The sequence below is a fragment of the Miscanthus floridulus genome, chromosome 7 (genome assembly GCF_019320115.1).
Source record: "Miscanthus floridulus cultivar M001 chromosome 7, ASM1932011v1, whole genome shotgun sequence".
In the NCBI taxonomy this organism is placed as follows: Eukaryota; Viridiplantae; Streptophyta; class Magnoliopsida; order Poales; family Poaceae; genus Miscanthus; species Miscanthus floridulus.
Genome location: NC_089586.1, coordinates 113,505,279 through 113,531,858, shown reverse-complemented (window position 1 = coordinate 113,531,858; position 26,580 = coordinate 113,505,279). Strand labels below are relative to the sequence as shown.

The 26,580-nt window shown below is 45.8% G+C and overlaps 2 protein-coding genes and 1 pseudogene across 2 annotated transcripts; 1 reads left to right on the top strand and 2 right to left on the bottom strand.

Annotated features, from left to right (window-relative positions):
• The first annotated feature begins 17,504 nt into the window (after positions 1–17,504).
• On the top strand, positions 17,505–19,220 carry LOC136464325 (3-hydroxy-3-methylglutaryl-coenzyme A reductase 1-like; annotated as a pseudogene).
• Positions 19,221–22,348: 3,128 nt separating this feature from the next.
• LOC136466085 (uncharacterized) lies at positions 22,349–23,321 on the bottom strand. The gene is made up of 2 exons (XM_066464567.1): positions 22,986–23,321; positions 22,349–22,906 (listed from the first exon to the last, which is right to left on the bottom strand). The coding sequence occupies exons 1-2, from the start codon at positions 23,319–23,321 to the stop codon at positions 22,349–22,351; spliced, it is 894 nt and encodes a 297-aa protein (XP_066320664.1).
• An 875-nt stretch (positions 23,322–24,196) lies between these two features.
• Positions 24,197–25,554, bottom strand: LOC136464323 (protein ALP1-like). The gene is made up of 3 exons (XM_066463283.1): positions 25,045–25,554; positions 24,728–24,951; positions 24,197–24,644 (listed from the first exon to the last, which is right to left on the bottom strand). Exons 1-3 carry the CDS (start codon positions 25,552–25,554, stop codon positions 24,197–24,199), a joined length of 1,182 nt encoding a protein of 393 aa, XP_066319380.1.
• Between the last annotated feature and the right edge of the window lie 1,026 nt (positions 25,555–26,580).

Sequence of the window (26,580 nt, the reverse complement as noted above, 5' to 3'; positions counted from 1 at the left end):
TTCATCATGAAAAGGGACTGATGTATTCATGAATACAAAAACTATTCATATGGGGGCTCCTCCACAACTTAAACGATTACATTTGCTGACTAGTTCTACTCTAAATACTACTATGGCCGCCGCGCCACGCTCTCCATCGACAATGCCCTACCGCTCCGTGGGATCCCTGAGGGTGCCGTTGTCTGCAATGTCAGGCACCATGTTGGTGACCATGGTGTCTTCATCAAGGTGTCTAGGGACTATGCCATCATGATCAGCCGCAACCCTGACAACGGCACCTCGACGGGGACGCTGCCCGTCAAAGTATGGCCGCCATGACTGGTGGATTCTCCGATATCTGATCAAACTTCATGAACTAGCCGATCTTAGTAGCTGCAAGGGCAAAGCCCCCTATCGACATAGTCCTAGGCGGCTTCTCCACCGATAAGGCTCACCTAGAGAAGATTCACTAGAAGAAGCCTACGTACGGCTCCATCTCGACGAAGGCCTCGTAGACGGCGATAAAGCCGACGACGCGCAGCATCCTCCAGTGCGCCTCCTCCCTTGGCAGAAGTAGGCCCCTTCTCGGTGAAGGCGGCTAGCACCATCTCATCTATGTTGGATGACCTCTAGCTCGACATCGCGCTCTGGATTCATGAATGGATCTGTGAGTTCTCCTCTCCCTCACATTACCCTCTCCCACTTAGGAATCGCCGCGATGCATAAATGCACTCGGTGAGAAGGAAGAAGGAGGAGAAGTAGCAGCTCAAGAATAGGCAGAGGAATGGGACAAGAACCCTCTCCCTCCCCCTATTTATGGAGGAGACATAGCAGTTGGAGAAAGGCGAAGGGTTGGGGCAAAAACCCCTCTCCCTTCCCCTATTCAATGTAGATGGGAATTTGATGCTGATGGGAATTAGAGGGGATGTGTCTTGACTAACGGGACTCGCCCTGCTCGATGAGACTGGTGTCTGGTCAAATAGGACAGTGGCCTGGGCATGGCCCGCCACTACCACATGCCAGGGGCGAGAAACAAGGCGCAAGCCGCATGCAGGCGGCTCTCCGCCTTCCCAGGCAAGACCCGGAAGGGCCCAACGACGGAACCTCCATCAAGGGGAGCCCAACGGGCCTCCTAAGTCGATTGGACGGCCTAGGCGAATGTCGAGCAATGATGTAACACCTCAGGTGTTTGGCTTCCACATTTGCACTTGCATTTCATAAACATGAGCATCATTCACCCATTCATGACCTTAGATTAGTTTGGAACATGCTTTTGAAACATTGCAACATATATTTATATTCCATGTGTGTTTGTTTTAGTGAAATGGATAGTGTGCAACACTCAAGTGCAATATGTGCAACTCACTCTTGAAACATGTCACATACTTTAGTGAAACATGGTTAGTTAGTACTATGCAACAAACTCATGAACCATATGAAACATGGCTTTGAAACAAAAGTAGTAATTCACTTGTTTTTCCTTGTTTCAATGTATGTGATGCTTGATTTTGGTGTGATCAATGTGTGGTGTGGTTAATATCACCTAAAACACCTTAACTACACTTAGGGTACATAGTGGAACATTGTTCATGAAGGTTACTTCACCTAATTAAGCCCCTAAGTCATGTTGAGTTTAGTTTGATCTAGGGAACCAACTTGTTTGACCTTTTATGAACTGCATGTTAGAAGCTTTGCATAGGCTGAGCAACCTAAAGTAAAGTTGTAGAAATTATATGTAGAACAAACTTTGTTTAGAGGTCAAGTCATGAAAATGTGCAGAACATGCTCAAAATGGGATCACAACACGAAATTTACCCCTGATTTCAGAGACAAAAAATTTCTAAGTGTTAACTCTGAAAACCAGTTTCATGTACTCGACTTGTCAGGCCTGTAGCTCCTAAACCAAGCCAAACCAGCTTGAGATCCAATTGGAAAAGTCAAAGATCTCACTTGGTACTACAACTTTGTCAACTACACCTTAACCTGGATCATCACGGATTAGAAGATTGAAGGTCGCCAAGTCTCGCTGTCAGGCCAAAATCGGAGCTCTGATGGTGGTCCACAGTAACCGACCAGTTCAGACATCGGCCGCCGAGTGGAGGCCATGTGTCAGCGTTTGCGCTGCCCAGCCAGGCCATGTCGGGCCGTTGCTCACCAACTCGAGCGCCAACACTCGCCCGTGACCCCGCGCTCTCTCATTTCACTCCCTGTCCTCTCCTTCGCTTCCAGCAGCAGCCGCCGAAGCTCCAAGCTCACCGCCATCGCCATTGTCGGTGCCAGCTCGCACCGCATCACGTCTCCGCCACCATAGTAGCTTAGTCATCATCCCATTGCATCACCGCGCCTATATTGCTCTCTAGCCGCACTTGGTAAGGCCTCAGCGCCGTGCACACCCTCGCCGGCGTTTTGCCGCCGTGGTACGTCGCCGTGGCCCGGTCACCTCCGACCACCGTGTGCCATGATAGAGTGTGCAATAGGTTCACCGTAGTTCATTGAAACTTGGCCGAGCCCTAGATCGAGTCGTCACGGTTGCCTCTAGCGCCTCGCCATCGAGCTATGCCGCCGTTCTGCCATTATCGCCGCCATCATGCTTAGCTCCGTCAATCGGTCCAATTAGCTAGCTCATTGTGTTCGCAATGTCTTGGTGATCGTCTTGGTACCGGCGACATCACCGGAGAAGCCACCTGTCGGCGAGCTCCGTCGATCCCGCGCCATCCCACGCTATGTCCCCTACTTTTGGTGCCGATGACATGTGGGTCCGTCTGACCGATGGGCCCCAGCTGTCAGCGACATAGATCTGAAAGATAGCTAATTATTTCTAGATTTGCATGTAACTTTGGAAAATCATAAGTGGAGTTTTAGAGATCCAATTTTGGTGAACCAAAATTTTGTGGTGTTCCTCATGAAGTGTAGTATTTAGGAAAAATATAACATGACCACTTATAGTAAAGTTTCTGGAAGAATTAAATTGCAACTTAAAATGTGTTTTTAAATGAATGCAAACTTGTTTAACTCATCTAGAGTTCCAGTGCTCCAAAAATTATGAAATTTGTATGGTGAGCTGTTCTTGATGAGTAGAAGCTCTAGGTAAAAATTTTAGAGTCAGTGCATGAATAGTTTTTGAGTTATTAATTTCCCTTTTATAATTAGGTGATCCTTGTGTGAATTTTAATAATTAATCTATGAATCCAATGCTCATGAAACTTATTGGAGGTTGTCCTAGTACCTTGAGGATGCTAAGAAAAATATAAAATCTGTTGCTTGACACTTTTCACTAGGGTTTCCTATTTATGCTATTTTCAGCTCTAGTGGCTTGTTCATTTTTGTGTAGGATGTTATATTTGTTCAAATGATGTGAAAGTTATACAGTAGTCTATTGGGGACATGTATGAGCTACTGTAATTGTTGTGGAATTTTCTGTACACTTTGGATATAGTGTTTATTATTTAACCTAAATATCTAATAAATTAATAAAGGCATGAAAAGAATTTATTTAGGAATGGCTACTATATTTTCTAATGTTCATTTGATGTATGTTAACTATTGGTAACATTGGTAGTGCTCTTAGTACTATTCTTGTATGTAATGAAATATTATTTTCACTATAATTCACTCGCGGTGAGTTTCTGGACAGATTTTAGAGATAAGCAAATTAACTGGTGAAGATGAGATTTGCTAGGAATCTTGTCTAAAACAAAGTTGTATATAACTCACTTAACTAGCTTGTGTTAAATTTTCATGGCATTTGGCCAAATAGTTTTTGAGTTATGCCTGTTCAAAGTTGGCCTTCAGAAATTATAGCTCTCTGGAAATTTCTGGACCAGATTTGATAAATGTGCCTGTTTGACCTTGTTAACTTGGGAATCATACTAGAGATTTAAATATGAATCTGTAGACAATTTCATAAGATTTCCAGATTGTCTTGTTGCATGTCTTTTGGATTAGTACAACTCCAGTTATGAGTAAAACTAGCTGCTGCTGTTTGTAGCCTTGACTCTGTGATTGCAGTGAATAACTTGTTTGCTTGCTATGAGTTGATGTGATGATTTAGATGCTAGGCTAATTAAGATAACTTGTTAGTTGCAGGTGCTAGACCTCTTACTAAAGATGAACAACCTTATCTTAGGTTGTTAGAGCTTGGTGAGTGTGTAGTTCTTGTTGTCTAGAAGAGATATTCACCTACTCAATAAAATAGATGTTAATCTTGTATCATCGTGTCTTTCATACGTCCATCTATACATGTCTGTACATTTCATCATCATCTTCAATCTCTTGTGCATGCATGATTCTTATACTATGCATATGCATGCAATAGGTGTTCGGAGAGAGTCATGCTTCTAGAATTCGAGCAAGGACTTTCGAAGGAACAACAGCAAGCTCAGGAGCAGGAGGTGCAGGCCCCCGAAGAAGGAGCCAACGAAGAAGTTCTTGAGTGTCCCGATCACTAACCTTCATCTTTTCTGAAAGGCAAGCCCCAGAGCATTCTAAGTCTTCCTATGTTTTGAAAATGGTTACTTTGAGTATCTTTATTTGTTGATGCATTAAGTGATAGGAATTGGATGCAAACACTTGTTGCATATATCTATTCCTTGTCCAGTAAACGTACCCTGAATCCTATTTAGGTCCTAGAGGCAAATCAAAGCTTAGCCTTGCTTAGACCGGTAAAAGTCAGGTGATTTCCTATCACCTACAAGTTAGGATGATGTCTGGTCATGGTTGGCTATATTTGCTATCATGGAAATAACCAATGTGTTAATAATGAATGGAGACCGGGCGGGATATCGATAGAGAAGCAACAAGGCAAGGAGGTCTTGGGTGTGGATCTATCCCTATCTGTGTCGTTTAAGGACCGATTTGTTGTACGTCCTCATGTCATGTTGAATGCAGCCTAACACTTAGCTGGCCGGATAAGTCGTTCTGACCGCGAAGCTGAGTAGCTCAACTTAGGCCGGGACCACGAGCAGTTGCGCTCACTCTGGATGGCAGTAAGGATGTGCGGAGAGCCATTGGCATAAGCCCAAGGGTGGGTTAGAGTCCCAATCACCCTTGGCAGAGTGGTTCTCTAATTGTGCAGTGCTAATCGTACCTGTGACTTTTCTTTTTATTCCTGAGTTGTACCAAAGGTGACTTGTTTGCAACCCTGATGGGGGAAGCAGGGTTTGTGTTAGGAATACACCTCTAGTTGGATAGGAATCGATTCAAATTGTCGTCTCTCCTAGATAGTGAGAACTTGATTGAGCAGCGGCAACGTAGATTCACTAAATTTAAAGATATGGGTAAATGATGATGATGATGATGATGATAATGAGCCATGAAATACCTAATATGGTTATTATTGTTTGCAACTTAATCAAGTGATTGATTAGTACATGTGCTAATATAGATGGTAGGTAATGGCTAAAAGTCACTGCTAGGACAAGGTGAATGATGCTAATGATTACTCAAGCTTTTATGCAAAAAGGTTGTCTAGCAAGATCCACTGATAAAGCCTTGCATACTCCTTAGTGTCATTTATTTTTGGTTTATGACGGGTAAGTCTAGCTGAGTACTATTCTCGTACTTAGGGTTTATTCCCCCTTGTTGCAGATGACGTGCTCTATAACGGCTACTGCAAGTATTGTCTCCACCCTACGGGGGATGAAGACTAGATCATGGGGCATGATCGTCTATGCTATCTTATCATGTTGCTTTTACTGGATATGACTATGGAACTAGCTTGTACTTTGAACTAAGTGTGTGTGAGGGTCTCAAACTACTTTGCTTCCGCTATTTATGAACTCGTGTTATAATAACTATGTGAACTCCGATGTATGAGGTACTTGTGAACTACTTGTGAAATGGATGTAACATGTGGCTTATTATGTGAATCACTATGATCTTGATTGTATGCAAGTTGGTTTGAAATCCTTTGTGGTTTTGGTTGACTACCGGGTTTATATGAGTTCAAGTATGATGGTTTTATCACTCCAGTGATTGCTTTCGTACTTGTGCTCTTATAAATTGATCGGTTCTGTTACAAATGAGGTTGAGAAACCAAACGGCCTCCGAAAGATAAGCACCATTATTTACTTACTTTATGTATCAATTTCACTACCGAGCCTCCGACCCCAGCAATGGTAGGGGCGCGGACATCGCTCGGGGGCTATCAAGAGAGTCTACTTGTTTAGACATTCTCTTCGCCTGATCTCTCCTTACGCTTAAAAATCAGAAGCACGATGTGTGGGTGTAAACTTTGAGTAAAACTGGTCAAACCACTAGACCCTATGCCCCTACGGCTATGGCATTTTTGTTCACCAGCATGATCGAATTCTTTGTCCCTGCACCCCAAGCTTTAGCATCTGCCTTCTCGAGAAGGGTTCGGAGGGGTCCACCCGTGGAATCTTCTTCAAGGAGAAGCTGTCAGGTCACCCAAGTTGATCAAACAGCTCAGATCGCTTCTGAGAAATAGAAACAAAAAACTACGATACTCATGCAGGTTACATCGGCCTCATCGCAAACATCGGACCCAAACCTCGCACGGTAAGAGCTTCTCATCGCTCATGCTACCAAGGTAACATCACTGACCCTCGCTTTTGTTTCCATTATATCGTACATTCATTCCATACATTCAAGCATTGCATATGCAATTGCCGCATCTCAATGTTTCACGTCGCGTCACGAAGCGGTAGTCACCTCATTTGATATGAGTGGCAACTAACTAAGGTTCAAAGGCTGGCCCACGAAGGGCTCAAGGCCACCTCATGTCAAACAGAGCCATGGGAGAAAAATTGAGATGAGCTCCAGTAGCCTTGCCTGACCCCGCTCAGAAGTGGACAGGGACATCTTGACCTTTCTTGTTTGATTCTAACCTCGAGCCAAACCCACAGAATCTCCATCGAGGTGAGGCCAATGGGCCACCCAAGCCTATCGAATGGCTTGGGCATCTGCTAAGAGGCGGGTTAAGAAGTAGTGGAATGCCACATGAGGGCTCTGCCAACCCCGTCAGCGGATGATGGACCTGGATTCCACATGAACGTGCCCATTAGCGAGCTCATTGAGCGCAACACTCAAGCCATCGAGGCAAGTTTTGTTAGCTCAGCCCCTCCGGTTGTGGAAACTGAGGATGGGGTGACACGTGAAACACGACCGACCCCTATCAGACCCCTAGGGGCTCAGGGGCTCAAGCCGCCTGATGATATATCTAGAGACCAAGGTTCGAAGGCTGGCCCACTAAGGGCCTGAGGTCGCCTTACGTCAAACAAGAGCTTGGGGAGAAAACATAGATGAGCCTTAGCGGCCTTCGCCCAACCCGCATAGAGGCGGATAGGGTCGGCTCAACCTTCTTGTTTGATCTAGCCTCTAACTGAGCCCATAGAATCCCCATTGAGGGGGAATCTGTCGGAAGGCGGGTTAAAGAGCAATGGAATGCCACTCGAGGGCTTTGCTGACCCTGTCATGAGCGACTGGACCAGATTCCGTTCGAACAGCCCCCATCAGCAATCTCATCAAGCACTTCACTCGAGCCATTGAGGTAAGTGACGTCGCCTCAACCCCTCTAGTTGTGAAAACCACAGACAGGGCGACAGTCACAAAAATGAGTCGACCCATGACTGAATCCCCACCACGCGTGGGGGCTAGGGGAAGGTCGGACTTGTAATGAGACCGAACGCACGGTCATAGAATGATAGCTAAAATCCTAAGGAAGGGATACGTGCGAATACAAGAGTAGTTTTGTTATCTTCTCTTCGGTCTCAAGTGACATTCGACCCCAGCAACCGCAAGGGGTCGGATCTCACTCGAGGGCTGATAAAGGTATAAATACCCTCTTTTTTCAAAATAGTCACTTCATCGGACCTCTTCCTCATGTTAAGGCTAGTAGCAAGGTTTGTGGGAACAAATAAACCGAGTGTGTCTGGTCAGACAACAAAAAACCCATGCCCGGATGACTATGGTAAATTTGCTCACTAGCATAATCGAAGTTTACCTCTTATACACCTCGAGCCCTATGGTCTTAACAAATGAAAGGGTTTAGATTGCATAAACTTTTTTCTCGAATGCAAAAAGGGAAGAAAGCAAGTTCAATCAAACAAAACAAAATTGTGAATTTGTTTAAGGAAACGAAGTTGTGAATCTATATTCAAAATACAAAAGTGCCGACACTTGTCCATAGATTATAGATAAATGTCCATTAGACTTATTCGACTAACTACCCCTCCGGTGGAGAACCATGTCTTCAATTTTGCTCGCTAGGGTTTCCGCAAGAGGAGTCACTGCCGCTTCTATTTCATCCAACTCAGAGGGCTCGTAGCCAGGCGTGAAACCAAGGCTCATCGCATCCAAGTCGATGTTGTCATCATAATGCAAGTGGGCGATGGTGAAGGCTAGGGTGATCCCTGAGCGAAGAGCTTCCTTCTCCAGCTGGTGCACCCACGCCATGATATCTACGGCATGGGCCGCGAGTGAGCTAGTCCTCTCCGCCTGCACCACCTGTAGGTCGTCGTAGACTATGCCAAGGCCAACCTTTAGGACATCGAGCTCATCACTCTCTGCCTAAAGAAGACCCCTTGCCTCAGTGAGATCCATGGCTAGTTTGGCAGTGGCGCCCTCGGCCTCTAGCTTCTGGGCTTTCATGGTCTTGAGCTTGGCCTAGAGGGAGCTGATCCTCTGCTGCGCCTCATCGTGCTCTCGGATGGCCTAGTCGTGCTCCCCATGGGCCATACCATGCTTCAAGCGGAGCCTCTCCACAGTCTGGCATAGCTCATCTCGCTCCTTGCAAAGTCGGGCGACTAGCTCGGCATCTAGTTTTGCCCTCTGCTCTAGGGCCGCAGACCTATCCTTGGCTCCTAGCCTAAGATCCCGCTCCTTCTCGGCCTCGGCCAGGAGGTCGATGATCCGCTGGCGGGTCTCGGCATCCCACTGGAGTAGCTCGTCCTACTCCTTTCGCATTCTAATGGTCTCCTCCTAATCCCACCATGCCCTCTCTGATAGTTCATCAAAAGACTTCTCGGTGTCCTCCGCATCCCGGTAGGCCTCGGCCTCCCATCGTCGAAGATCGTTCGCCTCCACGGCAAGGGGCATCAACTTGGCCACCCTCTAGCAGAGCTAGGCAGTCACGTCCCTATGTAGCCGTGCCTCATTAATGAGGTGGTCCCAATCCTCCTAGTATTCATGAAGGAACTAGGATTTCTCCTAGCTGTGAGAAATAAGAGACTAAAAAAAGGCAGTGGTTAGAAAACAAAAATAGATGAAGAAAAAAGGATCGAGAGGCAAGACCAAGTGAATACCTAGCCGGTGGGAACGATTACATCTCGAAGGGTGCCCCTGGCCTAGTTCAGAGCTTCCAGCATGACTGTGAACCCCTCGTTGAGATTCTCCCGCTCCATGCCCTCGGTGACATCATCGAGGGTAAAGAGTTCCGATGACGGGTCCCACAGACTCACCCACCGGAGCGGGGACTCATCCCATGTGGGTGGGTGGCAGCCCCCTAATGTCAGGACTAGGGACAACTCTATGTCGGTCTCCTTGGCAACCACCATGGTGTCCGAGGGTCCCTTGGCCATGACCCCCTCCGTCCTACCCATGGCGGATGTCGTCTCTGGGGCTACCGGTAGCACGGGACACGTCGCTGCCTTGAGCGCCACCACCATAGCTTCTGGCTATGACCCATCCATCGTAGCCACCATTATCTCTACCTCCGTTGGTGGGACCTCGTCCGGCTACGCCATGCCCACCATGGTTGATGCAACGGGTGCGGCCGATAGCTCTGCCTGCTCCGACATCGGCAGCGGAATCACTTCCGTTGCCGGTTACACAGCAACCTTCGAGGTTGCCCTCTCAGCCTCAACGACCGCTTGACCTGCCAAGGGCATGGGCACCACTGCAAGCGATGCTAGACCGACCGATGAGGCTATGACACCGGCTCCGCTCTTGCCTAAAATGGGAGTGACGTTAGGCAGTGGCCCCCGCCTTGCCTAAAGGGCGACGGTCTTCTTAGGCGCCAACGCCAAAGAAGTGCCCCGTCTGACCCATCTCCTAATGTCGTAGAAGAAACAAAAGGCGTGAGTCACTATGAAAAATAGAAAAAAATAGAGATAACAGAGGAGTCAGCAACTTACATTGGCGCTGTTGGGCGGTGGAGACGTTTGGGGGATGAACCCCTAGTTCCCTACTCCACCTTGCCAGGGCGGGACCATTTTGAGCCTGTCCCCTGCTCTCAGGCCGAGGGGCTCACCTCCCTTGTATCTGGGGGCACGACGATGGAGCCACTTGAAAGGTCCTAATGGCTAGAGGGGGGGTGAATAGCCTATTTAAAAATTTCTACAACAACACTTAACAAACCGGTTAGACAATTATGAGGCGAAGCGAGTGTTGCGCTAGCCTACTAAAAATGCAAGCCACCTACCACAATTCTAGTTTATGTAGTTTCTATCCACACAATAACTATATCACTACACTAAGTTAGCGTGCTCTCAAAGGCTAACTAAAGAGTCACACTAACCAAACTAACAAGCTCTCACAACTAGCTACACTAAAGAGCTTGACAACTAGTTTGCGGTAATGTAAAGAGAGTGAGCAATTTGTTTATACCGTCATGTCGAGGAAGGAGTCAATCAATCACAAGAATGAATGTCAATGAAGACCAATCACCTCAGAATCAAATGATGAAGACGATGATTTTTTACCGAGGTTCACTTGCTAGCCGGCAAGCTACTCCTCGTTGTGGTGATTCACTCACTTGGAGGTTCACGCGCTAATTGGCATCACACACCAAACCCTCAATAGGGTGCCACACAACTAACACAAGATGAGGATCACACAAGCCACGAGCAATCCACTAGAGTACCTTTTGGCTCTCCGCCGGGGAAAGGTCAAGAACCCCTCACAATCACCATGATCGGAGCTAAAGACAATCACCACCCTCCATTCGACGATCCTCGCTGCTCCAAGCCATCTAGGTGGCGGCAACCACCAAGAGTAATAAGTGAATCCCACAGCGAAACACGAACACCAAGTGCCTCTAGATGCAAACACTCAAGCAATGCACTTGGATTCTCTCCCAATCTCACAAAGATGATGAATCAATGATGGAGATGAGTAGGAGGGCTTTGGCTAAGCTCACAAGGTTGCTATGTCAATGTAAATGGCCAAGAGAGTGAGCTTGAGCCAGCTATGGAGCTTAAATAGAAGCCCCCACGAAATAGAGCCGTTGTACCCCTTCACTGGGCACAACACGGGGTGACCGGACGCTCCGGTCATATTGACTAGATGCTGGACCTTAGCGTCTGGTCACGCGATGCATGCCACATGTCCCCTCTCTTCAAATATTGATCACCTGATCTCAACGGTCAAGTGATGACCAGACGCTGTAGCTCAAAGTGACTAGACGCTGAACCCCAGTGTCCGCTCGTTTCCAGTAAGCATCCAGAGATGACTTTTCATGACCAGACATGTTTGGTCATGCTTGACTGGACTCAACCAGCGTCCGGTCACTTGGCGTTTCCCCTGTGCATGACCATGTCAGTGTGACCGGACTCAACTAGCCAGCGTCTGATCATTTCAACGCCAGCGTCCGGTCGACGACCGACGCTGCGCTTCTTCTGCTGCTACTGACCGGACATGCTGGTCCTTCAGAGACCAGCGTCCGGTCACTTACAGTGACCACGTTCACCCGAGTTAGCATATTTTCACCTTATGCACATGTGTGTTAGCATATTTTCACAAACATTTTTCAAGGGTGTTAGTACTTCACTAGATCCTAAATGCATATGCAATGAGTTAGAACATCTAGTGGCACTTTGATAACCGTATTTCGATATGAGTTTCACCCCTCTTAATAGTATGGCTATCGATCCTAAATGTGATCATACTCACTAAGTGTCTCGATCACCAAAATAAAATGACTCCTACCATTTATCCCTTTGCCTTGAGCCTTTTGTTTTTCTCTTTCTTCTTTTCAAGTCCAAGTGCTTGATCATCACCATGGCATCGCCATCATCATGTCATGATCTTCATTTGCGTTGCCACTTGGAATGTGCTACCTATGTCATGATCACTTGATAAACTAGGTTAGCACTTAGGGTTTCATCAATTCACCAAAACCAAACTAGAGCTTTCACCACTCCCCTCTCTTGACACCTCGAGCACAGCGGTGGATCCACCTATCCCCACCGGCTCTTGGGGCATGGTGATGGGTCCGCCTGCTCCTGCTAGCACCTTGGGAGCGGTGACAGATCTACCCGCCCTCGCTGATTCCTAAGGCACGGCGGGTAGGGCCACTCCCCCTCGCTAGCACCTCAGGCGCGGTGGCAGATCCGCCCACCCCTGGTGGTTCTAAGGACGGGCCGACGGTCTAGCCCGCCTCCTTTAGCCTCATGGCCACACTTTCCCTTGCATGGAATGGGAAGGGTCCCTACATTGATGAGTGGGTACCTATCAGCGCGTCCTCACTTCCTAGGTCACCCCACTCGGTGTCTACAACTACCTTATCATCTTCCTCATCGTTGTCGTCATGGTCATCATCACTGTCTGTCTCCTCTCCTCGCTCCTATGCCTACAGTTTCTACTTCTTTTTCCTCTCGACCTCCTTCGTCTTCTTCTGCCACTCGGCCGTGGTGTGATTCGCCACCACCACGAATGGGTCCTTCGGCAGTGGAGCCGCATGGTCCATAAGGATGAGCCTCTTCGGCTGGTCCTGCTATCTCAATCTTAGCATCAAGGAGTCAGGAGCTCAATTAAAAAGGAGGCATGGGGAAAGAGAACTTACGAAGTCAATGTACCCTGGTTCCAGCTGCATTAGGGGGGGGTGCCCTGGCACCTGATACACAAAATCAAGAGCGACGTCGGCATCATCCTGCGAAGGCTCCATCGCCTCCTTGATGCGCTGCACCACTTTGGAGGGGGGAGCGCTCCATTGGCAAGCGCCGTCCCATCGAGTGATGCTCCGGGCGCCATCAGGTATAGGGGAAGCGCATGACTCATCAGCGGCGCCACCCTCCGTGTATGGTAGGCGCCAATGATCCTCGACCCCTTCACGCCCCTCTCCTTCAGAATTTGGATGGCGGTGGGATGGTCCTAGATTTTCTTCTTGTCTTTATCCGGGATCCCCACTTCCTCCACGATTCTGGGGCCTCTTCGATGAGGTATCAGGTGAATGCTGGCAAGGGGGTGGCTGCATCATTCTTGACATAGAACCAATGCAAATGCCACCCCTTGTTGGAGGTTGACAGATGCATCGATAGGTATTCATTGACCCGGTTGTTGCAGAGCTAAATGCCGGCGCATCCTATCGGCATGCTCAGCTCCTGCCTCTTCTCCCACTTCTTCAGGAGGGTGACGGTGAAGAAATGCTGCCATAGGTCAAAGTGGGGACTGATCCCCAAGAACCCCTCGCACAGGGCAATGAACACCACAATGTGCTGGATCCCATTAGGAGTGAGGTGCTATAGCTCCACATTGTAGTAGTTCAGCCACCCCTGAAGGAACTTGTGGGCGGGGGTGGCGAATCCCTACTCGTGAAAGTGAGCGAAGGACATGACATAGCCATCGGGCGGCGGTGACACGTCCTCATTGCTGGGCAATCGCCACTTCTCGGCGACGGTCCGTGTGCAAAGAAGGTCACGGCGAACAAGGCCCTCTAGCCGTTGGAGGGTAATATCAGATCTGCACCATGGCTCCATTGGATGATTGGGGTGGATGGATGCGAGCTTGATGGCGGCTGCGCTACGGGTGTAGAAGGCTCAGGCAATTGGCGGCGGAGGTTGTAGATGCAAAGGCAAGGAGGTAATGTACAAAACCCTGGGGGCGAACCCTTTGGTTTTATAGGGGTGATGGATGCGAGGAAGGCAACCATCTGCCTGGATCTTCGCACCTGCCATGATTCACCACCATGTCACCATGCGGGATATACGCCCCTAATCCCTATCCTTTCCCACCAAAGTCGCATCGGATGTTTCGCCTACCCGTACAGACCAGGACTCTTTTCCCACAGAAGGGATACAGGTCAAAAAGTGTTTCTCCGGCCCGCCTGGGCCCAGGACTTCGAGGGCTGGCCCAATGCTTTTGATGGCATCCCAACGAAGGATGGGCCCACGAGCGGCCAAAACTCAGGCGCATGAGCCTCAAGGGAATCTCGATCCGCAATCAAGTCTCAACCGGTCTAATCTTGGATGAATCCACGCGAATAGGATACCAGGGTTCCCTTTAAACTATCCAGTTATTAAAACACCAAATCTCACAGCCATACCCACGAAGGGTTCGAATTACCCCCCAAGTGATTCTATCCGAATCACCTGAGGGCTCGGGGGCTACACCCGATGGGTGCGCTCATGCGCACCCTCTAGCGAATCGAAATACCCCCCGAGCGATTCTATCTGAATCACTCAGGGGCTCGGGGGCTACGCTCGTCGGGTGCGCTCGTGTGCACCCTATTCTATCCAAATCACCCCCAGGTGATTCTATCCAAATCACCTAGGGCTCGGGGGCTACTGTCAGCGACCAAATACTAGGGTACCCAAAGAGGTGGATCTAATAACCATCAAACGTTGATGCTTTCGAACAGACAAGAACGCAACTACACTTCTTGCTCATATGACCGAAGGTTGGCTACGCCTTGCCCAGCCCTAGAGGGTTGGCTCCGCCTCGCCTGACCCCCAAGGGCTGGACTCTGCCTCGCCTGATGTCTAGGGATAGACTCCACGTCGCCCGATGGCTGAGGGCTAGCTCTGCCTCGCTCGACGACCGAGGGCGAGCTCCGCCTCGCCCGACGTTCGAGAGCTGGCTCTGCCTCACCCGACGTCCGAGGGCAGGCTCCGCCTCGCTTGACGTCCCAGAGCTGGCTCTGCCTCGTTCAACGACTGCACCCTGCTCCTTCATAATGATGAGCACAGGGTAAGACAGGACACTTGAGTCAACCGCAGTACTGAGGACTATACCCTACATGACTACGGGAAAGTACTGTTAGGATACGATAGGACAGGCGCTTTAAGCCCTTCCAGGCATGACAGAGCCCGAACAGTGTCGTAGGAGCCAACTTTTGTCTTACAGTGTTGTGGGCGCCGCCATCAGTCCTCGGACGCGGATCCTAACATAAGCATATGACAACCACTATGACCCAGAAGGGAACTCACATCACCTACAGTAACGGACGTATAGTCACTACCCCGTCTGCTCCCCGTAGGGTCACGGCTCGGCACCCTGGCACGCCGCACCGTCTGCCGGAGTAGGATGGGACATGACCACTTGCTGAACAAAGCCAAAGCATGGCCCTATTAGGATCAATGAACATGCTATCCCTAGCACCGTCTGCCATGTCAGCAGGGTAGGCTCAAGGGAAAAGGAAGACCCGGCACCTTCGAAGGACCTTCTATACCTCTGGTTTTTCCTCTATCTCCCATCTATAATCCCTGCTCCCCCTTGGTCTATAAAAGGGAGGGCAAGGCACCCCACTAAGGGGACGGATCAATCCTACACACCACACACCACATAGCACACAGCTGAGTAGCAACCGAGCTCTCAGTACTCGCTCGACTTTTCTATCAGAGACTTAGGACCTATGCCTCTTTCGATCATTTGTACCCCCTACTACGAACCTTTCAGTGCTAATAACACGAGCAGCAGCAACAACCTGGACGTAGGGACATTCTGCCCGAACCAGTATAAACCTTGTGTCTTTTAGCACACCATTCGGGCCTAACATGCAACAAATACAAATTTACTAGTTGGTGTTTATTCGAAACACCGACACTTTGCATGTCAATAAACTCAACATATCCATAGCGATCGTATTAAACGGTGCCTCCATGATATATGGTTACTAGGTTGTCCATCTAGTTCAAACACATAACGAAACACATGCCCTTTAGTCAAAATTAGACGATAGATAGTACCTAACAAGTACTTTCTAAGTACAAACTAAGTAAATAAGATAATAACTATATACATAGATACAGTATACTAACTAAATAGCTAGATCTTATTTAATTAACTAAATATGTAACTACCTATCTAAGTAGCTATCTAACTATATCTATGTATCTATGTATCTATGTTTCTATCTATCTACATATCTATCTCACTAGATCACAAACTAAATCAACTACCTGAGTCATCACATTAACTAGTAAATAACAAATATCAAAACTACTACACTACAATCAAAACCAAGTACGCACATTGCAAATTCATAATTTTTACCTGTCCGACGACGACGGAGTCGCGGACGTCGATGGAGTCGCAGCGGACGCCGGGCGTGTGTTAGGCCGGCGATGGCACGGCCGGGCGCTGTAGGTGTCGGGGCTGGCAGGGGCGCGACCGACGATGGCGGTGGCGCACGGCGAGGTCGGCTCGACGGGCGCGGGCAGCATAGCGAGCATGGTCGAGGCCGCCGGTGGGGTGCGGGCGACATGGTCACAGCACCGAGCGGCCAAGGCGACCGCGGGCGCGGGCCGCACATTGGCCGAGGCGATGGGGAGGCTAGGGCGCAGGGACAGACGATGGCACGGCGCGGTAGCGGTGGCGGCGCGGCCCGGGTGAGGTGAGGACGCGGCAAGGGCGCAAGGCCGCGGCGCGCGGTGCGGCCGCGGTGGCGGCGTGGCGTGGTCGGCCGGCCATGGGGCGGGCGCGGGCAGCCGGGCGCGGGCGCGGGCAAGGAGACCGGTGTGGCGCGGGCGGCCGGCGCTGGCGCGGGGTGCGGCGTGGCGCGGGCCCGGGCGAGGGCGAGGCCGCGTGGACGAGGGTGATCGGGGGCGGTAGAGGGCACTGGCGGCGGCGACGGTGCGCTGCTCGGGCGAGGGAGGTGCGAGAGAGAGAGGGAGAGGAAGAGAGAAAGGATTAGGGCTCATATGTAAGAAAGGCTCGGCCCCAGGAACTCTGGCGCCGAGCTCGGCGCCAAGATCTACGGCGCCGAGCTCGGCGTCAGGGTTACTGGCGCCGAGATGCCTGCCATGTCACCGCCACGTCTACTTCGAGCCCAAGATCTCAGTGCCAGAGACGATGGCGCCGAGACGTGTAAGCTCGGCTCTAGCAACGATGGCGCCAAGCTAAGGGTCCAGATTTTGAAATCTTTCCTCCAGGGCCATATTTATGAAAATTTTTCAAAAAAGGGCTAAAAAATAAAAAATTCGGGTGCATTTGAGACTTGTTACAATATCATTTGTGGCCGTAGCGATTGGCAGACAACCTGTTTGGATAACGCGGTTGTTCCTATATGGCATTTGCTGGTTTGGTACTTCCTTTACAAGACTAGCTGCTGTTATTCCCCTGTTAGTAGTATTGCATATCTCATCAAACTAATTTTCATTCCGGACTTCCAGTTAGACATGTATCATATGCATGCTTGTATGAGGGACACATTTCTTGGTCAGTTTTTTTTCAGAAAGAAACAGGAGACGATTAGTTTCTTCTTTAATTGTGCACACTTGTTTTGTATCTTTGTAATTTTATGTCTCAGTGATTGTTTTCTTAATAAAATCAATACAATTCATAGAAAATGCTATCTGTTTTATCTGTTAGAGGTGACATGTAATTTTTTTCATGTCCACATGTCCAGCAGATTTGGGAAGCTTCAGGGTATTCAGTGTGCACTAGCAGGTAGGAACCTTTACATGAGGTTCACTAGTAGTACTGGAGATGCTATGGGAATGAATATGGTGTCAAAAGGTGTTGAGAATGTCTTGGGCTACCTGCAAACTGATTTCCCCGACATGGATACCATCAGCCTATCTGGTTTGTTTCTTCCCTTCTGTTCTGTTATAGCAAAGAATTGCTAGTTTTGCACTCTTTCAATAAAACTTGCATGTTATTTTATCAGACAACTGTTCGAGAAAAAAAATATCAGACAATTAAACACAGTGTAAGTTTGAACTCTTTACTTGCTAGTAATTTTACACATGAATTGCGGAAGGAACTGTTGACTGAGGCATGGAAAATGCATACTTTTTATTGGTTCTGTGCCAGTGTTACCCAAGGAAAGTGTGTGTACCAGATTGTTTGATAAGTTTTCATTTTGCTCTGCATACTCAAGAGCTCAATGTGTAGAATACAAGCTGCTCTTCTCACAATGCATGGTTTGCTACATTGCATCTGCCCCCGAGCAAACTTGTTCTGAGGCTGAGCATCTTCAGCTACCATCGCCACTTTTTCTTACTCATCATTGCAACTGTAACCTGAGAAAAGTATGTCTCTGTATCAGATTATGCTGAATCTGGAATCTTCATGTTGCTATCTATATTGTTTTATCACTCTCAAGCTCAAGCATAAATAGAAGCTGCTTTTCTTATAAAAACAGCAGTGAGTAGTGAGTTTACTGGCTGGTTTCAATTTGACACAGAACAAATTCTTTGTAATAATCATGATCTATTATTAGCATTATTGTTCGAAAAAGAAGCGACCATCAGCATTCCCCCCTCCCCAGTCATGGTATGCACGTTGACTTTTTTTTTTAATGCCAGGTAACTATTGTTCAGACAAGAAGCCTGCAGCCGTAAACTGGATAGAAGGTCGTGGGAAATCTGTTGTTTGTAAGGCCATAATCAAAGGGGGAGTTGTGCAGAGTGTTCTTAAGACCACTGTGCAAAAACTTGTCGAGCTTAACATTGTAAAAAATCTCGCTGGATCAGCTGTAGCCGGAGCTCTCGGAGGTTCCAATGCTCATGCAAGCAATATCGTAACTGCCCTGTTCATTGCTACGGGGCAGGATCCTGCCCAAAATGTTGAAAGCTCACAGTGCCTCACCATGATGGAGGCAGTGAATGATGGAGGTGATCTTCACATCTCTGTGACCATACCTTCCATTGAGGTACTACGATTTTTGTGCTGTGTAAGGTTACAGGCTTATGGTTAGTACTATCAAGTTTTGTTGGAATTATAAAATCAATAGCCCCATTATCCTTCCAGATCATTTACTTATTCCTCGTGCTTTTATATCTGTGATTTGATTGAATGCGGTATTTTGTGACACTAATTTGTCTTCGTAATCTGTCCATTCTCAGGTAGGCACTATTGGGGGTGGCACTTGTCTTGCTTCACAGGCCGCATGTCTGAACCTGCTTGGTGTCAAGGGTCCGAATCGTGACTCAACTGGGAAAATGCTAAGCTTCTGGCTACCATCGTCGCTGGCAGTGTGCTCGCTGGCGAGCCGTCTCTCATGGCAGCCCTTGCTTCTGGCCAACTTGTGAAGAGCCACATGAAGTACAACCGATCAAGCAAAGATGTGGCAGGTGCTGCTTCCTGAGTATTTACAGCAGCTCGTCGGGTACTTCAAGGTTCCAAGTGACATGTTTAGGTAGCATTTGGTTGAGAGGCGAAATGGAATAGGATGGTCCTGACTCTGTTTTCTGGAATAGGATGGTTCCTATTTCTGTTTGGTTAGTGGAATAGGATGATCCCTGTTTTCTGTTTGGTTGGGAGGATAAAGTGAGACGGAGTGATCCTGTCTTATATTTGGATGAAGGGATAGAGATAGGATATCTCCATATGATCACCTCCCTCATAATGTAGCTATACTTACCACCTTTTATATTGAGGACATACTGTTAATAAATAGAATGGCTTATCATTGCTATTGCATTCCGTAACTACTGTCTCACCATTGCATTGACTAATTCAAAATTAAATTATCTCTTAGCATCACGCACATGTATTGCCATCTGAAATCAGCACAGATATATCTAAAAAAAGACATTGCCATCTAAAATCACCACAAATATATCTAAAAAAGATAAATACATATGTAACATTCAAGTGCACAGTTTGCCATAAAGGTCTTAACTCACATATATTAGCAAGTGCCAAGACTACAGGTAGGGATGAAAACGGTACGGATATTTTTCGACCGTATTCGAAATCGAATCCGTTTAGAGGGGTTGAGATCTGTCCGTATCCGAGTCCGGATATCCAACATCCGATACCGTATCTGTATCCAAATACTCAAATCGCATATTTATGATGTCGATATCCAATCGTATCCTATCCGACATAGTTGACACTATCCGTACACTACTGGACTCAGTGAATTTGCCGAGTGCCAGGGGCACTCGGCAAAGCCCAATTTGCACTCGGCAAAGGCTTTGCCGAGTGCTGCACTCGGCAAAAAAAGAGTCGGCAAAGACGTCTTTGCCGAGTGTCTTTTGTCGGGCACTCGGCAAAGCCTTTGCCGAGTGCCGACACTCGGCAAAGTTGGAACCGAAAAAAGCCGAAAAAATGGGAATTTTTACCCAAAAAAAATGAAATTTTTTTTTAATTGGTGGAGGCCCCCACCGGTCAGCGCCCATCCATCTCCGGCTTTTTTCGCGTAAATTTCACGGCTACGCGGCCGACGGGATTCGAACCCAAGACCTCCCGCTGCGCACAAACCTCCTCTACCACTACACTACACTGTCACTTGTGTCTAGATTCCGTTTTAGTTCCCAATATATTATACTAAACCGAGTGTAAATTGCTTATTTGAGACCCTAAATGAATTCAAATCAAAAAGTGATCAACTACAAAGTTTCATAACTTTTTTAGATCTACAATTTTCATTTAGTAAGTTTTTCCATCCGAGGTCGTTTGAAAAATTTGAATTTTAAATTTGAGAGATTCAAACGTAGTTTTGCATGATAAGATGATTTCAAATCAAAAAGTTGTCAACTACATAGTTTCATAACTTTTGGAGATCTACAATTTTCATTTAGGAAGTTTTTTCATCCGAGGTCGTTTGAAAAATTCAAATTTTAAAATTTTCAAATTCAAACGTCGTTTTTGCATGAAAAATGATTTCAAATCAAAATGTTGCCAACTACAAAATTTCATAACTTCTCAAGATCTACAAAGTTTATTTTGGTCATTTGTTCATCCGACATAGTGGTAGTAACATTGTTCACAAATCATATATATCTCTCTTCTATTTTCATGAAATTAATATGAGAGATGTATATTTTATGAACAACGTTATTGTCGCTTTGTCAAATGAAGAAATGACCAAAATAAACTTTGTAGATCTTGAGAAGTTATACAACTTTGTAGTTGAAAAGTTTTTCATTTGAATTCATTTAGGGCCTCAAAAATTCATTCGAAAAACTGATTTGCCGAGGGCAAAAAAATGCACACGGCAAAATACCTCTTTGCCGAGTGCCAAAATATAGGCACTCGGCAAAATACGGCTTTGCCGAGTGCTAGAAAAAAGGCACTCGGCAAACTAAGAGTAAATTGCTTGTTTGAGGCCCTAAATGAATTCAAATCAAAAAGTGGTCAACTACAAAGTTTCATAACTTTTTGAGATCTACAATTTTCATTTAGTAAGTTTTTCCATCCGAGGTCGTTTGAAAAATTTGAATTTTAAATTTGAGAGATTCAAACATAGTTTTGCATGATAAGATGATTTCAAATCAAAAAGTTGTCAACTACATAGTTTCATAACTTTTGGAGATCTACAATTTTCATTTAGGAAGTTTTTTCATCCGAGGTCGTTTGAAAAATTCAAATTTTAAAATTTTCAAATTCAAACGTCGTTTTTGCATGACCAGATGATTTCAAATCAAAATGTTGCCAACTACAAAATTTCATAACTTATCAAGATCTATAAAGTTTATTTTGGTCATTTGTTCATCCGACGTAGTGGTAGTAACATTGTTCACAAATCTTATATATGTATCTTCTACTTTCATGAAATTAATATGAGAGATATGAGATATGTAGATTTTATGAACAACGTTATTGTCGCTTTATCAAATGAAGAAATGACCAAAATAAACTTTGTAGATCTTGAGAAGTTATACAACTTTGTAGTTGAAAAGTTTTTCATTTGAATTCATTTAGGGCCTCAAAAATTGCTTCGAAAAAATGATTTGCCGAGGGCAAAAAAAATGCACACGGCAAAAAGCTTCTTTGCCGAGTGCCAGAAAAAAACACTCGGCAAAGACGTATTTTGCCGTGTGTTTTTGTTTGCTGAGTGTATTTTATTTGGCACTCGGCAAACACGGTATTTGCCGAGTGCCCGATAAAATACACTCGGCAAAGCCTCGGCACTCGGCAAATCGCCGGTTTCCGGTAGTGGTATTCGAATCCGAATCCGGACAGAAATATGAAAATAAATGTAATATCGGTGATATCCGTCCGTATCCGATCCGTTTTCATCCCTAACTACAGGTCATGCCAAGTTCTTGGACACAATAGAAGTTCAAGGCTTATACATAACAGTTCTAAGCCTTACAAATAGTATAAGTTTTAACCTACCACATAATATACAAACACATGATAGTAAATTCAAGGCTAATCACAATATATAGTTCGAGCCTTGAAATTAGTTAACCACAGCTAATTGTCTCATGTGGTGCAAGCAAAAGAAGCATTGAATTCCCTATTTCACTGTCCTAAGAACCTTGCAAGCAAAAGAACCATTGAAGCCCCTATTTCACTATCCTGAGAACCTCTCAAAGACAAACATAGCCACCCACATCAACTTGTGGTCAAAAGGAAGGTTGTAGAATGTGCGTCCCATGTCTTTGTTGGCCACTAAATACTGGTAGTATAGATTTAACTGGGCGGCATCGAAACCTGGAAGGTTAATCAACATGTTGAATAGATCATCTAGTAAATCATTGGTGGGCTGTGGTGGGGGTGCAGCATAGGCCTTCTCTATAGCTTCAGCAAGTCTGTCACCAACACGACTGATTACAGCAATCAACCCATCCTCTTCATCCCCACCAATCCTAGCTTTCTTTGGCTTGCTTGCTGATGAGGTAGCCGCTTGATTAGAAGGAGAGGGAGTGGCCTCACTCTCACTATTTGCATTCGACTCACTCACAGTATTTGCATTCAGGTCTTCATTTTTAGTGTTAGCTTCTTCAATACCTAATGCAGAATTTGAGTCCTTGGCAAACTTTCCTGTTGCCATACTATTTCCAAAGATTGTCCGCATTTTACCATAGTTTGGAAGGCGCCTGTTCAAGAATTCAGCGTCAGCCTTGTGATCCTACAATGGATAAATGGAAGTTTAGTTAGAAGCAAACAATTAAAACTTAACATGCTGGTTAATTTTTTTGCAATTATACCTTAACATAGTCATTGTAGTGCTCCTCATCAAGAGTGATAATGGAGTTGTCATCATCCCAACCAGTAGCACTCACTTTTCTAAGCTTGGTCATCTTTGCAAACTTCCTTTGTTGTGTCTTCAAATGATTTTTAACTTGCTCTCGAGTCTTCATGGTCCTAAACTTTTCATTGACAGCTTTAGCACAAGTGTTCAAATGGACTTTCTTAAAGCCAGAACATGTCTTTGTGCCACTAGCCACCAGATTGGCTAGGTGAGTCAGCATAAAAGCGGTCTCTGGTGCTGTCCATACAGCATGTCCATTTGTTCCCCCAACTTCCTCGTTTAGGTCTGCCATGACCTATCATATACAAAACCAGGAAACACAAATGCCACTTGAGAAGTTATTTATTAATTGTTTCTAGCTAAGAAAAAAACTAGGAAGAAGCTATTATATACAAAAAACCAGGAAACACAAATGCCACAAAAATTGTGGCTAAGAAAAAGCTTATTTTCATGGACAAATACCTGCCAGATTCAAACTACCATCAATATCTCACACTGTCATGCAACATGTGTTCCAACCAATGCTTTAAGAAAAAACAAAGGGTAATTCAAAAAGGCACAACCCAACAAAAGCTCAACTTCACAATGGGGCAAGCCGAAAGTAATTTTGCATTACCAAATATGTTTGCATGGATATGTGCTATGCATAAAGCAAGGGGCTCAGATAAGCATAGTATACAGCCACCAAACCTACAACTTGGCTCTACACAGAGTAGGCAAATGCCTCACTTGGCATCTAAGACAAGTTCCTTCAAATTCCTCAGAAACCACACAAAACTCTTCCAAAAACTAGCAAGGTCAAGAAACGGTATATAAGCTGATAAGTGATATCGGTAATTCAAATGCTTGCAAAGGAAACGATATTGTTAATTCACACAGATAAGCACACAAAGCAGTGCTTATTAGCCTGCAGAAATATATTGAACCTGTCACTATATCGTGTAATTGCGCACCTTGCAAGGAAGAAAATAGAGCCAGAAACAATTAATAAATAACTTCTCAAGTTGCATGTTTCAACCAATAAATTTCAGCAAGGCATATGTCATACAAATTCCAGCGAGCCGTACATACATTTCAGCAAGCCATATGTCCATACAAATTAAATTCAGCACGGCTGATCCACAATTGTTTGTCTAAATACATAAAAATACATAGAGATACTATATATTAATTTGCATAATGGTTTTGACGGTCTACCCACATCTGATCCGCAAATGTTTGTCTAAATTGAATGGTTGCAGCATGCTCACTTGCTTGTCCAGTATACGATGTAGCATGGGTTTGCATTGGCCAATTCGAATCTTGAATGATGAACTCATCAATCCCATCTGCTATGACAAAATTATGGACCATGCAGCAAGCTACAACAATATCTACTTGAGTTTGAAAAGGGAAGAATGGAGTTGCATCATCAAGAATTTTGAATCTCCTCTTAAGTGAACCAAATGCACGCTCTACAGTCACACAAAGAGACGAGTGCCTAAGGTTGAATAACTCCTTCTCATTTTGGACCGGATTATTCCCCCACTCATTCAAATGGTACCTAACTCCACGGAAAGGAGGCAAGAATCCCGGTTTGGCTCCATAACCGGCATCAACAAGATAGAATTTGCCTAGCATATTGTAGAAAAGGATGTCACATTTCAAGTTATCAAAAATTGGCATAACGAAATTAAGTTAGTGATTTTTTTGTTAGCTTGTGGAACACGAAGGCCATTAGGGCGTTCTAAAGCATCTCGCAAAACTAAAGCATCATGTGTTGTGCCTTCCCAACCAGCCAAGACATAAGTAAAACGTAGATCGAAATCTACAGCTGCCATTACATTTTGAGTTGCAAAGGACTTTCTACCACGAAATGAATGCTCCAAATCTTTAGGAACAGATGCTCTTACGTGTGTACCATCAATAGCTCCAATACAATCCTAGTTTATGTTCATTAAAGTAAAAATTAATTAGGGGCCAACACAAGGTTACATAATTTAAATGTGAAACAAAGGTAGGGATAAACCTCACACCTTAAAATAAGAATCCCACCGATAGTTTCCGACAATTTTGGACGGAGTTTGCAATGATGGGGGCCTAATAAATTCTGTTCGTAGCTCTCCAATGGCATGAAGGACATTGTTGAAATAGCGGCTTACTATTTCTCCTGACCTTTTATAATTAGTGCCAACTAACCTATTTCTAAGGTTGTGCCCTACTGTATTTAGAAACATAGCCACCTGTTGCTCAACACACATATGAGTGGTATCTTGAAGCAACCCTCGATCTCTAAAAAGGTTACAAAATCGATACAAACATGCTCTATTAAGTCTAAGCATGTTTACACGAGTTGTACCATCCTTCCAAATGCAAGTGTCTAGGTATTCTTGTCTAATTCTATCCCTTTCCTTAATTGGCGCATAAGTAATACCAACTCTACTGGCACGTCTTTTTCTTCTTCTAGACTGAATAACCGTGGCCACCATGAACAAGAACATATATGCAGTAGCTGAACAAATTAGAACCTTGGTTCTCTGATCCATCTACAATGCAACAATCAAAGAAAGAAAAACAATATTGTCATGTCATGCTCAAACACAGATCAGAAACATAAGGCAACTTAACATCTGGGAACACCAGAGTCAATACCAATGAGCCATTGCTACTGTGGCAGACTAGCAGATGTGTTGCCATTCAGTAGATAAAAAGTGGTAAATAGTTAATAATCTGTGGGCATAGCGCATACTACATTAACCTGGATACTACTTCGGTCTGATAACTGATAGAGAGTGTTTTGTTTGTCACTAATAAATTTGTTGGTATTTGTCGTTATATTTTTTTTTCTTTTCAATGTCATACTGAATATGATGAGTAACATATACTTGTAACCAAAACTTTTTCTTTGGATGTTACCAGAACTATATACCAAATAGAAAAATTGCAAATATTTCTTAAGCATCCACAGGAGGCTAGGAGCACAAATGAATGAATAGCCTGAATCCATAAACAAATGTTGGACTGAACATCATCATACAAAGGGTACATCCTTGCATGGCGATAGTACAAATCCAGGCAAACTGAATTCAGCGGCTTAGCGCAAACAGATACATGTACTCAGGGGCTTGCAACAACACTCATCTACTTACTAGCGCTACAGCGTAGGGAAAAAATTCCCATTGGACTTTGCTTATTTTTTACCATATGCAGAAGCAAACATGTCTCAAGCATAAATCACATCATACTTGTTGAACTACTGGAGGCAACAACAAAAATCTACTAATGGAAATCACAAATCTTGGGCAAATCCATTGTGTTAGGGTTTGTATACCTTGGGCAAATCACAAATCTGCTAATGGAGAAGGAGGACGAAGCTGCCGGACGTGTGCCGCACCGCCGCCACCGACCACAGGCCACGCCGCCGCTGCCGACCACAGCCCACGCCATCGCTATGAGGGTCGGTGCTGCGCCGCCGCCGTGGGGGCCGGTGCCACGCCGCCGACGCACCGCCTGGTGCCACGCCACCGCCAAGCACTGTGGCCCCGTGTCCCGCATCGGTGAAGGATGCGTCG

Coding starts and splice junctions, on each gene's coding strand:
- LOC136466085 (XM_066464567.1), bottom strand. CDS start 23,321: ATGGCAGACCTAAACGAGGAAGTTGGGGGAACAAATGGACATGCTGTA. Junction 22,907..22,985: donor ACTACAATGACTATGTTAAG/GTATAATTGCAA, acceptor TATCCATTGTAG/GATCACAAGGCTGACGCTGA.
- LOC136464323 (XM_066463283.1), bottom strand. CDS start 25,554: ATGGATCAGAGAACCAAGGTTCTAATTTGTTCAGCTACTGCATATATG. Junction 24,952..25,044: donor GGTGGGATTCTTATTTTAAG/GTGTGAGGTTTA, acceptor AACATAAACTAG/GATTGTATTGGAGCTATTGA. Junction 24,645..24,727: donor AATGGCCTTCGTGTTCCACA/AGCTAACAAAAA, acceptor CTACAATATGCT/AGGCAAATTCTATCTTGTTG.